Source organism: Prionailurus viverrinus, unplaced genomic scaffold, assembly GCF_022837055.1.
Source record: "Prionailurus viverrinus isolate Anna unplaced genomic scaffold, UM_Priviv_1.0 scaffold_57, whole genome shotgun sequence".
Lineage (NCBI taxonomy): Eukaryota > Metazoa > Chordata > Mammalia > Carnivora > Felidae > Prionailurus > Prionailurus viverrinus.
In genome coordinates this window covers 849244-864334 of record NW_025927619.1, presented here as the reverse complement: position 1 = coordinate 864334, position 15091 = coordinate 849244, and the positions used below count along the sequence as shown (strand labels likewise).

General features: G+C 37.3%; 1 protein-coding gene across 5 annotated transcripts in view; it reads left to right on the top strand.

Moving 5' to 3' along the window:
• Nucleotides 1-15091, top strand: part of ARHGEF9 (Cdc42 guanine nucleotide exchange factor 9) — a 190286-nt gene that overhangs the window by 95874 nt on the left and 79321 nt on the right. For 4 of the 5 annotated variants that reach the window (XM_047848224.1, XM_047848226.1, XM_047848225.1 and 1 more), the window contains one exon: nucleotides 2582-2773. The exons of the other annotated variant lie outside the window; for it this stretch is intronic. In XM_047848224.1, coding sequence (XP_047704180.1) covers nucleotides 2582-2773 — 192 coding nt within the window. The remainder of the gene's footprint in view (nucleotides 1-2581; nucleotides 2774-15091) is intronic. 5 annotated transcript variants of the gene reach the window in all.

Below are 15091 nucleotides of genomic sequence, written 5' to 3'. Positions count from 1 at the left end.
AAATCATATGGTGTTTATCTTTCCCTGACTGACTTATTTCACTTGGCATAATACATTCTAGCTCCATCCATGTCGTTGCAAATGGCAAGATTTCATTTTTTTGATGGCTAAGTAATATTCTATTGTGTATATATATATATATATATATATATATATATATATATACCATGCCTTCTTTATCCATTCATCAGTTGATGGATATTTGGGCTCTCTCCATAGTTTGGCTATTGTTGATAATGCTGCTATAAACATTGTGGTGCATGTACCCCTTCAAATCTGTATTTTTGCATCCTTTAGGTAAATATCTAATAGTGCAATTGCTGGGTCTTAAGGTAGTTCTATTTTTAGCTTTTTGAGGAACCTCCATACTGTTCTCCAGAGTGGTTACACCAGTTTGCTTTTCCACCAACAATGTAAGAGAGTTCCTCTTTCTATGCATCCTCACCAACACCTGTTGTTTCTTTTGTTGTTAATTTTAGCCATTCTGACAGGTGTGAGGTTGTATCTCATTCTGGGAAAAGGAAAACAAAACTGAAGGTATAATATTTCTAGATTTCAAGCTATATTACAAAGCTGTAGTCATCAAGACAATGTGGTACTGGCACAAAAACAGACATAGACCAATGGAACAGAATAGAAAACCCAGAAATGGACCCACAATTATATCGTCAACTAATCTTTGACAAAGCAGGAAAGAATATCCTATGGTACCATTTTTTATAGCAAAACTTAGCTTGCTTTGTGGGAATCTGGGAAAAGCTAGTGAATTATTATAGGATGAAGCTTTTATTGTTTCAAAGAGATGACATCATGTATATGATGTGCTTACTTCAATGCCTTAGAATCACCTTTTTTAACAGATCTGTTCCTTGACCAATCATCCCTCATCATTTCCTATTGATTGTATGAAAGGGAAGCTATCAGCATATTGAGGACACAAAGTTGACCTTTGGAAGCTGGAAAGATATTTCCAATAGAACATTTGTAGAGGGTGATAAGTTCTGAATAGAGATACATTTTTGCACATGTGGCTGTGTATGCAAAGTGCGTTAAAAGAAGTCAGCCCTATTTTGGCCTGTGGAAAATAGGTAGATTATATGCTTGTGACATCTCTAGGCTTTCTGGGTGGTAACCATGCTCCTCATCCTCTGTGAGGCAAAAAGAGAGGGGAGAATACACAGAGTTGAAAAGTAACTACTGTTCCTGTAGCTCCATCCCAAAGCCTCTGTCCTCCTACGGCCACTCACTAATAGGGCCTTTCTGGTGGCAAAAATAATAATGCATCTAAATTTCTTGATCTCAGCTTCTTGAGGCAGGAAAGTGGTAAAAGCTGGGGGGTTATGGAGGGCAAAGATAGATTGTTGATTAAAGCTGTTGAGACAACTGACAAGCTCTTTGGTTAATTCCCCTGGCAGATTTTACCACCATTCCTAGGGTCCCACCCTTCCTTTTTTCCTTGATACCCTGACTTTCCTCCTTCCTAGGAATGGGGTAAAATGAGTCATCTTCCTGATTTAAGTTGTCATCTCAGATCTCACTCAGCCTCCCGAAAGGAGGCTGTCTCACTCAGCCTCCCGAAAGGAGGTTTTTCTGCATCCCTTTGCCTTCATGTGTTGGAATGGGTAGTTTCAATGTCTACCAACTGTACCTATTTATGATGATTCTGATAATTCTCATCTCACCTTGGCCCAATACCTTCCTTAATCTTTTCCTGTTTTCCTTAGAGTCAGAGGTGTAAAGATGCTAGCACAGTGGTTAAGAGCACAGGCTCTGAAAGTCAGATCACCTGGTTCCTGTCCCAGCTCTTCTGCTTTACTAACTGTGTGACTTGGGACAAATTACTTAACTTTTTTGAGCCTCTGTCTCCTCTTCTGTGAAATAGAGGTAATAATGGTACATGCCTAGCAGGACTGAGTAATACAATTCATTGAAAACTGTTAGTATAGTAGTTGCTGTATAGTTAGTGCTCAATCAATAGCTATTGCTATTATGTGTGTGGGGACATTCAGTCATTTCCACTCTAATAACTTTATATACTCAAGGCATGTCAGATTTTAATTATTATTTGTGCATCTTTTGATATAAATCAACACTGAAGGTCCTGTTTTCAAAATGCCCTATGGCTCCACATTCCTTAATGTGGAGTATCCAAATTTGGTCTCCATGATCATAGGTGTTGTGTTTGATCCAGATGTGGCACAGGCCTAACCATGTCTGGCTTAGTCTTTTTATCCAGCTGTGCTGCCTAGATATGCTCAAGCGTGAATTAGTTATATTTTCCACAACTCCTTTCTCCTCTGAAACCTTAGATAAGAAGCCTCTCAGAGATGACTTTTCCTTCTTCAAAGTTCTATCCTTCTGCATCCTCCATTTTACAGATAGGTCATCAGAGGCCTAGAGAGGATTAAACTTATGGATAGGGCCTGGAAGTCACCCTAAAGCCAAACTTGACATTCAGTTTACAGGGGCCTCTTGTCAAATGGTCTCTGAATACTTGAAGAATTTAGTTTATCATTTTTCTACTTGATTGGAAACTTTTCAAAGAAGGAAACTATTATTCTTCTTCTGCCTGCTTCCACAGCTCTGGGTGAACCAGGAGGATGGGGTAGAGGAAGGGCCCAGTGATGTGCAGAATGGGCACCTGGACCCCAACTCAGACTGCCTTTGTCTGGGCCGGCCACTACAGAACCGGGACCAGATGCGAGCCAATGTCATCAATGAGATCATGAGCACCGAACGTCATTACATCAAGCACCTCAAGGACATTTGTGAGGTAGGCCCAGCTATGATAGTTTATGTGGGGGCACCCAGGGTGTAATAGAGGGCATTTTCATGAAGAACCAACAACTCTGCTGAGCTTTACCTGTGACAGTCCCAAGATGTTGGAAAGAGCAGCTGGACTGGCCTCTTATATTCTGTTCAATGGGTAAAACAGGTCCCTTGGAGTTTCTCAGTCCCTATCTCAGTTTCTCTCTTTCTCTGTCTACCTAACATTCATCTTTTATCTTCATATTCCTTATTTCTCTATCTCTCCCTGCCTCCCTCACTTGATCTTCCCTTCCCTGAATCTCTATCCCTATCCTGTTGGCTTCTAATTTGGTTGTTGCCACCCCATGGAAAGGCCTGACTGCATTAATTAAAGCAAAACATGTCTCCCTCCAACTCAGTGGTTTACAAACTTGAATGTGCACTAGAGTCCCTGGAGAAACCTGTTAGACATGCAGATTCCAGTCCCCTCCATCTCTTCAAAGTTGTGAATTCTCACTCTGGATAAACCAAAGCATCTCTATATTTAACAAGCATCCCTGGTGAAACTGGTGCTATTGGTCCTCCTCCTTCACTTGAAGAACACTGGTTTTGAGTTATGTCAGAAGAGTTTATGGGGAGGAATCTACAGGAGATAAAGGCTGAGTGGACAATTCTCAGCTCTTTCAATATGCCCCTTTTCCCCCAGGAGCTATGGCTCCACATTCCTTAACTCTATCCCTTCCATCTTTGTGATCTGAGTAAGGATTAGAGCCCTTTTCCTAACACTCCCTTGATGTCATGAGACAAGATGGAATTTTGAAAGGGCATTTTACTAAACACTTTGGGAATACCAATGGGAAATGGAGGAAAGAATGTTTTAAAAAAAGGTTTCTCTCTCTCTCTCTCTCTCTCTCTCTCTCTCACACACACACACACACACACACACACACACACACAAAATAGCATTCTGCTTGACCCAGGGAAAACTCTATTTTGAATATGCTTATCCCCTTCCTTCTAGGTAAAGATTCAGGTCCTACTTTCTGTCCCCAAAGCCCTGTTGAGTGAGCCCAGGGCCCACTTGGAATCAATAGTACAGCTTTAAAAAAAAATTAAGTTTATTTAATTTTGAGAGAGAGAGAGAGAGAGAGAGAGAGAGAGAGAGAGAGAGAGAAGGAGTGGGGGAGGGGCAGAGAGATAGGAGATACAGAATCCGAAGCAGACTTCAGGTTCTGAGCTGTCAGCACAAAGCCTGATGCAGGGTTCGAACCCATAAACGGTGAGATCATGACCTCAGCCAAAGTTGGCTGCTTAACCAACTGAGCCACCCAGGTACCCCTCAATAGTACAGCTTTAACATTTTTTAATGTTCTTATTTCTTTAGAATACTGTTGCCCAGTAGAACTTCCTATAGTGATGAAATATATCTGCATTCTCCAATGCAGTAGCCACTATCCAGCCATCTGTGGCTATTGAGTAGTTGAGATGTGGCTAGTATGATTGAGAAATGGGATTTTACATTTTATTAAATTTTAATTTAAATAGACACATGTGACTAAATGACACCTACATTGGACAGTGCAGATCTAGAAAGATCAAGGCCAAGGAATATGGGCCTTAATTTCCTTTACCTCAACTCATTTTTTTATCCCTTCTAGGAATGTTAAAGTTTATCCAGTATAGTGGAACAAACAAGGGCTTTGGGGACATGGAATGCTGGCTTTCACATCCTGATTTAACCACTTAGACACCCTATAACCATGAAGTTGCCCCTTAACTTCTCTGACTTTTGATTTTTCTGATTTGTCCAGTGGGCTTCATTATGCCAACCTCTTAAGTTTATTGATAAAACTAAGTAAACATAATGTAATTATTTGTAAAAAGGTAGTTTTACTTTCTTTTCCTTCCCTTTTCATCTATTCTCCCATCCATCCGTGTCTCTCTTTTGTAGTTTTCTCTCCCCCTACCTCCATAAAAATAGCTGAAAAAATACCCTCTGAAATGTGCTCTGTGTCGTTGGGCATGAAACCACTGTCATTCATTCAGCAAACGCATTGTAGAGTTCTGCTCCATGCCAGCCTTAGACATGGCTCCTACTTTCAAAGTTTTCTTCCCTAGACTAGTATCTGTATTACCTGGGAGCTTGTTAGAAATGCAGTATTTTTAGCTCCACTCGAGGCCTACCAAGTATGATTCTGCACTTTAACAAGACTCCCATTTGACTTACATTATATATTAAAGTCTGAGGAGCACTGCTATAAAATGATAGCTGTCTTATACTGTCAAAGAGTCTATAATATAAGTACAATGTGTTCTTTACCTTGTAGCTGAGTGATGCTATCAAGATCTAAGTTGGGTCATATCTCTCTTCCTCTCAAAACCATCTGATGGCTGACCATTTCTCCCTGAGTAAAAGCCAATTTCTTATTATTATTTACAAAGTCCTATGTGATAAACCTATTGTTACCTCTGTGACTTGATCTCCTTTATCTTTCCCACCTTCTGTCACTGCTCCAGGCACACTGGCCTCTTGCTGTTCCTAAAAAACTATCTTGCATGCCCCCCTTGCGAGATTTTGCACTGGCTTTTCCCTCTGCCTGGAGCACTCCTTCCCCAGATATCTTCATAGCTTCATTCCTCACCTCCTTCAAGTCTTTACTCAAATATCTCCTTCTCCTTGAGATCATCCCTGACCTTTCTATTTAAAATTATAACCTTGCACTATCTCTCCCTCTTTCCTGCTTTATTTTCCTCTATTGTACTTATTGCTATCTGACATATTATATATTTGCTTATATGATTTCTTTATTGTTCTTCTCCCCTGCTAGAATGTAGATTCCATGAGGGGCAAGTGTTTTTACCTGTTGATTTACTATATATTGCCAATACCTAGCATGGTGTCTGGCACATGGTACATGCTCAATAAATATTGTTGAAAGTAGGAATTAAATACAAGTGCTCACGTGCATGTATTACTTTGGCAAAATACATTCACATCTTATGCCACTTGATTTTCAGACAGGGCAGAGGTTGTTACTGTTATTCCTATTTTCTAGATCAAAAGACTTGAGTCTCTAAGAGACAAAATTACTTTCTCTGAGTTCTCAGGCGCTGGCTCATTGAGAGTCATTTAGTTTTAGAAGGATCTTCTGTTCTCAACTCCAAAACATCTTGGCCTCTTCTTACAGGGCACAAGCTCAGGACAGCAATAGAAGTATTCATCTATCTAGAGGAGGGAGTGCTATGTTCCTGCTTTGAGGACTTGCCCAATCCAGCCAAACCAAGTAAAGCTTTATCATTGATAAATATGGAACCAGCATATTACCAACAAAAGCTTTACTTGGTTTGGCTGGATTGGGCCTCTAACTTTGGCTCAGGTCATGATCTCATAATTTGTGGGTTCAAGCCCCACATTGGACTCTGTGCTGACAGCTCAGAGTCTGGAGCCTGCTTCGGATTCTGTATCTCCCTCTCTCTGCCCCTCCCCCACTCCTGTTCTGTGATCTGCTGGTTCCATATTTATCGATTATTCTTGGTGCTGAAGTTAAGGGTTTAAGTGTGAAGTATTTCTTTGTCCCACACTGCAACCACAGTGTTAGAAGGTTTAACTAGAGCAAAAGAAGGATGGAGAAATCTGTGTCTAGGTGAACCCGAAGACAGTATTTTAGCCCAGGATTGTGTCACCACTAAACCAAAAGCTGTAAGTAACAATATGGTTTATCATAGAGAATACCAGACTCAGAATCAGGATACCCAGGTTCAGGACCCACCTTGGTCTCTGACTGGCTGGGGAATCTCAGGTGAATGTTTTCCATCATGGGCCTTGTTCCTCAACTCTAAAATGAGAAGATTGGAAGAGTTGTTCTTTAAGTGCTTAATTTCTGGGTTTCTGTACAATCTTACTTAAGAAAGCTAAAGAAAGCTGTTGTAGTGATCCAGGTTACTTTTATATTGTCTGCTGCTTTCTCCTTGGTACCTGTGAAAACATGTCTTACTCAGGCATTACTGTGTTATCATAATGACTGTGTTCACATGGCGTAATCTACTCTTTCTGTAAATTAAGGGAAATCTCTAAATAATTCCCACTCTTGAGCTTTTGAAGAGGAAATGGGAGACACTACATTCAGTATAAAAAAGGCCACTATCTATTAGAAAATACACACATATATTTGTATATATTTACTGTATATAATGTATAGTAATGTATGTGGCACTGATGATTAAACATATATAATATATTATAATCTTATATAAAAAATATGTAATACATATAATAATATGTATATTATGTATATTATTATGTATATTTGCTCCTGGGAACAGAAGATGCTTTACAAATATTTAAGTTACAATACCCTTATTTTACAAATAAGAAGGTAGGAAATAAAGTATTTTTTTAAATCAAAGTCATTCAGTGAGGCCAGTGAGATAAAAGATCTTTTTTAATGAGTTCTTTGTAGAAGATGACATTTTTCTTTCTAAATCCAGAAAGTGGGATAAAATAGCTTGGTTCAGTCCTAGGTCACTTTGAACAATGATTGATGGTATTGCCTCCCGTAACCTTAGAATTCACAGTATAATAAGGGAAACTGAGACAACAGGGTAAAGAAAGCTAAAGATGCCTTATAAAGTTGCCTTGTGTGCCTCTTTAAAGGAAGATAATCTCAGTTAACTCATATTTGTGAAATAAATTCTGCTCTCAAATGCCTCCAGAGAAACTGGACTAGCTTTCCTCAATCATTTGCATTAGTGTCTCATATCCTTCACCATTAAGAAATTCTTCCTTAGGTCTAGTTGCGTTTATCATGTTATTTCCATTTGATATGCTTAAGCCTGGGATTTCCAAACTTTTTGCCCATTTCACTTTTCCTTTCTGTGAATTGCCTATCCTCATGCTTTCCAGTTGTCTTTACATTTCCATGTACACATAGCAAATGATAACACATTGTAAAATGGTAATATTTGTATAGCATACTAAGGTATAAGGATGAGGCAGCTCAGCAGCTTGAAGTGACCATCTCAGGGCTTTCTAGCTTCCCTACACCTTACCTGTTCACCTTGAATCACCTGGATACTCTAGGCCCTGTTCCTATCCTTATCCATTCTCCTATAGTTTCTTATGTATTAATTAATTCATTTATTTTTGCTGATTTAGAGTAGTTCCTTGTATATTCCAGATATTAATCCCTTGTCAATTTTCCACGTTGCAATACCTTCTTCCTGTGATCCTCTTCTTTTTTAATTGTTTTCTTTAATTTGAAGAAAGGATACCTTGGACAAAAAAGGGGAAAAAACAAACACCAATATAAACATTCTGCTTCTAGTTTAGGTTTATCATCACTAGCATGAAAAGAGCTAGTCATTTTGTAGTTATTCAACATATATTTATTGAGCAGCAACTATATTCCAGGTACTGTTAAACTCTGGGATACTGCTATGGACAGGAAGACAACCATGATCATAATCCCCTAATTTTCTTAAAATTATTTTTAAAGTGTGCCTGGGTGGCTCAGTCGGTTAAGCAGCCAACTTCGGCTCAGGTCATGATCTCGTGGTCCATGAGTTTGAGCCCTGCGTCGGGCTCTGTGCTGACAGCCCAGAGCCTGGAGCCTGTTTTGGATTCTGTGTCTCCCTCTCTCTGACCCTCCCCTATTCATGCTCTGTCTCTCTCTGTCTCAAAAATAAATAAACGCTAAAAAAATAAAAAAATATTTTTAAGATGTTTATCAACTCCCCTGTCAGGCCTAAGGTTTCCACACAAAACAATATATGAAATCTATATTAAGTCAGAGCTGAAAGGGGCCCTGGAAATTTTTCTGATATATGTATTTTAGAGATGGAGACACTGAGGGCCAGACTTATGCAAGTCTTTCCTAGGGAATTTCCCAAAACGTAGGTGATTCATAGGCTCTTCAGTCTATTTTATTTCCCTGCAGTCTTTGGGATCTTCCCTGGAGATAATGGCTATGATTTGTATCCCATATCAAGCTAATTTTAGCTCAATGCGCTAGATCTAGACTTCTAGATCAACCCTGTGGGCTTAAGAACAGAGTGAAATAGGTAGGCAACTTCTCTTTGACTGTTACCATGGCAATGCCAGGACTAATTTATGCCAATAGTGATTGATTTAAAAATCTCCCATAGTATTCTTAACTACTGTGTGGTCTGCCTTCTCAGAGGCTCTCACATATGGCTTCTGTTGAATCAGTTCGCACTACTGCCATATCACCCTTTTCTCTCCTACCATTCAATGGGGAAGCATCTGTCAGCATGTTGAAGCATGCTTGACAGTAAGAGCCACAGACCTCTTTGCTTCTTCTGCCTTGTGTTGTTTTTCAGGCTGCTGTATACCCTGCCTACTCCCCTTTGACTCTGTATTATTTTCTCCATTTTCTTCTGAAAACAGGACTTACAACTGAACTCTGCTCTCCTGCCGTGGTGTAACACCTTCCTGTTACTTCTCTCATTCTATCCTCTCAATTTGTTTTTTTTTTCCTCCAACATAAACTGACATTAGGTTTTTTACAGTCACATTCCACTGCCAACTCACCTTAATCTATGCGCCCTCAAAAAATGAGTGAATGAGAAGAAATAAGTGTTGATTGACCCCTAAGCCAAACATTTTTTTCACCATTTCTGTGGAAAACTAATATAGTCACCAGGTCAGCCAAAGGAAGAGGATGAAAAATAAAAGCAAGACTCCAGGGACTAGTGATCTCTCCTGGTGTTTCTCCTCTCAGAAGCCTAGGTAGTTGTGTTGGGTAGTGGCTAAATGTGACATTTTGGGGTTCTCTTACTACCCCCATATTCTTATGTCCTATTTCTTATTTCCTTGATAAGGGCAGTTTCTATTTGGAATCCCATCGGAAAGCCATGTGTCTTAAATAGGACTGATGATTTTTAGAAAACATTGGTTTCTCCCTCTTTCCTTGATAATACTGTTCTCAAGGTAGGCTTCTTGAGATTGTATTCTTTACATTTTCTCACAAAGACTTTTTTCTCCAGTTTTATGCAAAAGACAAGACCATTAGAGGAGACTGAAAATAGGAAAAATAAAATCAGAATTCACCGAATAGAACTGTTTGAACTTTTGTATAATTGCTTGAAAAATCTGTATGTATATATATGTATACATACATACATATATGTATACATACATACATATATATACATGTATATATATGTATATATATGTATATATATATTTGTGTATATATATATTACACATATTTTATATATATATATACATTGTATATATATACATGTATATATATGTATATATATATTTGTGTATATATATTACACGTATTTTATATATGTATATAAAATATGTGTAATATATATACACAAATATATATATGTATGTATACATATGTATATACTTATACATATATGTCTAAATACATGTATGTATTTACAGAGCTATAATTATGGTGACATATCATTTGTTTCTACTTTTTAATGTTATTTCATAAACACTACTTCATGTTTATAGACAGGTTTTTTTTGTTTTTATTTAAATTATGGTTAGTTAACATACAGTGTAATATGAGTTTCAGGTACATAATATATTGATTCAACACTTCCATACACCACCTGGTGTCATCACAACGAGTGCATTCCTTAATCTGCGTCACCCATTTAGCCCATCCCCCCACCCACCACCCTTCTAGTAATCATCAGTTTGTTCTCTATAATTAAAAGTCTGTTTCTTGGTTTGCCTTTCTTTTTTCCCCTTGGCTCATGTTTTGTTTCTTAGATTCCACATATGAGTGAAATCATATCTTTAACTGTCTTTCTCTGACTGACTTATTTCACATAACATAACACTGTCTAGCTCCATCCACATCATTACAAATGGCAAGATTTCATTCCTTTTTTTTAAGCTTATGTATTATTTTTGAGAAATAGAGCAAGTGGGAGAGAGGCAGAGAGAGAGGGAGAGTGCAGACCCCAATGCAGGGCTCGAGCCCACAAACCATGAGATCATGACCTGAGCAGAAGTTGGACGCTTAACTGACTGAGCCACCCAGATGTCGCAAGATTTCATTCTTTTTGGTGGCTGAGTAATATTCTAGTGTGTGTGTGTGTGTGTGTGTGTGTGTGTGTGCACGCACACACAGTGTATCTGTATGTATTCATCAGTCAATGGACACTTGGGCTGCTTACATAGTTTGGCTATTCTAGATAATGCTGCAATAAACATTGGGGTGCATATATGACTTCAAATAAGTATCTTTGTATTTTTTGGGTAAATACCTATTAGTTCATTTGCTGAATTGTAGGGTAGCTCAATTTTTAACTTTTTTGAGGAAGCTCCATACTATTCTCTAGAGTGGCATGCTCCAGTTTGCATTCCCACCAAAGTGCAAGATGGTTCCTCTTTCTCTACATTCTTGCCAACACCTGCTGTTTCTTGTGTTGTTGATTTTACCCATTCTTTAAGGTATGCGGTGATATCTCATTATAGTTTTTTTTTAATTTTTTAAATTTTTATTTTTTGAGAGAGAGAGAGAGAGACAGAGACAGAGTGTGAGGAGGGGAGGGACAGAGAGAGAGGGAGACCCAGAATCCGAAGCAGGCTCCAGGCTCTGTGCTGTCAGCACAGAGCCCAATGCAGGGCTCAAACCCATAACTGCAAGATCATGACCTAAGCTGAATTTGAATGCCTAAGTGACTGAGCCACCCAGGTGCCCCTCATTGTAGTTTTGATTTGTATTTCCTGATACTAATGTTGAGCATCTTTTCATATGTCTGTTGTCCATCTGTATTTCTTCTTGGAAAAATGTCTATTCATGTTGTCTGCCCATTTCTTTTCTTTTTTTTTAAGAGAGAGAAAAAAGTGCATATGCAAGGTATGGGGGAGAGTGGGAGAGAGGCAGAGGAAGAGAGAGAAAGAGAACCTTAAGAAGGCCCCACGCTGAGCATGGAGCCCAACGCAGGTCTTGATCCCACTACCCTTGGATCATGACTTGAGCCAAAATTGGCAGTCAGATGCTCAACCGAGTGAGCCACCCAGGCACCCCATCTTCTGCCCATTTCTTAACTGGATTATTTGGTTTTGGGGGTGTTGATTACTATAAGTTCTTTATATATTTTGGATACTAATCCTTTATCAGATATGTCATTTGCAATTATCTTCTCCCATTCTGTAGGTTTCCTTTTAGTTTTGTTGGTTGTTTCCCTTGCTATGCAGAAGATTTTTATTTTGAGGAAGTCCCAATAGCTGAAATTTGCTTTTCTTTTCCTTGCCTCAGGAGACATATCTGAGAGAAGTTGCTACTGCTGATGTCAAAGACGTTACTGCCTGTATTCTCTTCTAGGATTTTGATGGTTTCAATTCCCACAGTTATATCTTTAGTCCATTTTTTATTTATTTTTGTGTGTGGTGTATGTAAGGGTCTAGTTTCATTCTTTTGCATAATACTGTCCAGTTTTCCCAACATCACTTGTTGAAGAGACTATCTTTCCCATTGGATATTCCTTCTCGGTTTGTTGAAGATTAATTGACCATATAGATGTGGGTTCATTTCTGGGTTTTCTATTCTGTTCCATTTGTCCATGTGTCTTTTCTTTTACCATACTGTCTTGATGACTACAGGTTTTTAATACAGCTTGAAGTCCAGAATTATGATGACTACAGCTTTTTTTTTTTTCAAAATTGCTTTGGCTATTTGTGGTCTTTTGTAGTTCCATACAAATTTTAGGATTGTTTGTTCTAGCTCTGTGAAAAATGCTTTTGGTATATTGATAGGGATTGCATTAAATGTGTAAATTGCTTTGGGTAGTAGAGACATTTTAACACTATTTGTTCTTCTAATCTGTGAGCATGGAATGTCTTTCCATATCTTTGTGTCATCTTCAGTTTCTTTCACTGGTGTTTTATAGTTTTCAGAGGACAGGTCTTTCACCTCTTTGGTTAGGTTTAATCCTAGGTATGTTATTGTTTTTAGTGCAATTATAATTGGCATTGATTCCTTCATTTCTCTTTCTGCTGTTTCACTATTGGTATGTAGAAATGCAACAGATTTCTCTATGTTCATTTTGTATCTTGCAACTTTACTGAATTTGTTTATCAGTTCTAACAATTTTTTTGGTGGAATTTTAGGGTTTTCTATATAGAGTATGATGTCTTCTGCAAATAGTGAAAGTTTGATTTCTTCCTTGCCAATTTGGATGCATTTAATTTCCTTTTGTTGTCTGATTGGTGTGGCTAGGGCTTCTAGTACTGTGTTAAATAACAGTGGTGAGAGTGGACGTCAATGTCTTACACCTGACCATGGAGGAAAAGCTCTTAGCTTTTCCGCATGTAGGATGATATTAGCTGTGGGTTTTTCATATATGGCCTCTATTATGTTGTGGTATGTTCCCTCTACTCCTACTTTGTTGAGGGATTTTAAGCATGAATTGATGTTATACTTTGTTAAATGCTTTTTCTGAATCTATTGAATGATCATATGTTTCTTATCCTTAATTTTATTAATTAATATGTTTCTTATCCTTAATTTTATTAATTAATAATTAATTTATTAATTATCATGTTGATTGATTTGTGAATATTGAACCACGCTTGCAACCCAGAAATAAATCCCAATTGAATATGGTGAATGAATTTTTTAAAGTTTTGTTGGATTTAGTTTGTTATTATTTTGTTGAGAAATTTTGAATCCAGGTTCATCAGGGATATTGGCCTGTGTTCTCTTTTTACTGGAGTCTTTATCTGGTTTTGTAATCGGAGTGATGTTGACCTCATAGAATGAATTTGGAATTTTCTTTCCTTTTCTATTTTTTGGAATAGTTGAGAAGAATAGATATTAACTCTTCTTTAAATGTATGGTAGAATTCCACTGGGAAGTCATCTGGTCCTCAGCTTTTGTTTCTTGGGATTTTTTTTTATTACTGATTCAAATTATTTCCTGGTTATTAGTCTGTTCAAGTTTTTGTTTCTTCCTGTTTAAGTTTTGGTAGTCTATATGTTTCTGAACATCAATTTCTCAAATTCAAATTCAAATTCAAATTCAAATCAAATTCATCAATTTCTCCCAGGTTGTCTAATTTGTTGGCATATGGTTTTACATACTATTCTCTTATAATTGTTTATATTTCTGTGGTTTTTGTTGTTATTTCTACTCTCTCATTTGTGATTTCATTTATTTGGGTTTTTCCTCTTTTGTTTCCAGTAAGTCTGACTAGAGGTTTATCAATTTTATTAATTTTTTCAAAGAGCCACCTCCTGGTTTCATTGATCTGTTTTTTTTTGATGCTATATAGTTATTTTCTGATATAAATTTTATTATTTCCTTTACTCTGCTGAGTTTAGGCTTTGTTTACTGTCCTTTTTCTAGCTCCTTTAGGTGTAAGGTTAGGTTGTTTATTTCAGATATTTATTTCTTCTTAAGGTAGATATGTATTGCTATAAACTTCCCTCTTAAGATCACTTTTGCTGCATCCCAAAGATTTTGGACCATTGTGTTTTCATTTTCATTTGTTTCCATGCATTTTTAAAATTTCTTTTTTGATTTCCTAGTTGACCCACTCATTATTTATTAACATGTTGTTTAACCTCTATGTATTTGTGGTCTTTCAAAATGTTTTCTTGTGTTTGACTTCTAGTTTCATTGCATTGTGGTCAGAAAGATGACTTAGATCTTCTACGATTTGTTGAGGTTTGTTTTGTTGGTTAATATGCGATCTATTCCAGAGAATGTTCCGTGTGCACCTGAAAAGAATGTGTAGTCTGCTCTTTGAGGATGCAATGTTCTGATTATATTTGTTAAATCCATCTGTTTCACTGTGTCATTCATCCATTGTTTCCGTGTTCATTGCTGTTTAGATAATCTGTCCAGTGATGTAAGTAGGGTGTTAAAGTCCCCTACTATTATTGTGTTATTATCAATTAGTTTCTGTATGTTTGTTATTAATTGTTTTATATATTTGGATTCTTCCATATTGAGTACATAAATATTTACAATTATTATATCTTCTCATTGGATTATCCTATTTATTATTATATGGTGCCCTTCTTCATCTCTTGTTACAGTGTCTGTTTTAATTCTAGTTTGTACAATATAATGATTGCTACTGTGGCTTTCTTTTTATATCCATTTGTGTGATAAATATTTCTCCATCCCCTCACTTTCAATCTACAGGTGTCTTTAGGTCTAAAACAAGCCTCTTGTAGGCAGCATATAGATGGGTCTTGTGTTTTTTTATCCATCCTGGCACCCTATGTCTTTTTTTAATTCAAATTTTCATTAACACACAGTACAATATTGGTTTCATAACTATAATTTAGTGATACTTTACTTACATACAATATCCAGTGCTCATCACAAGTACAACC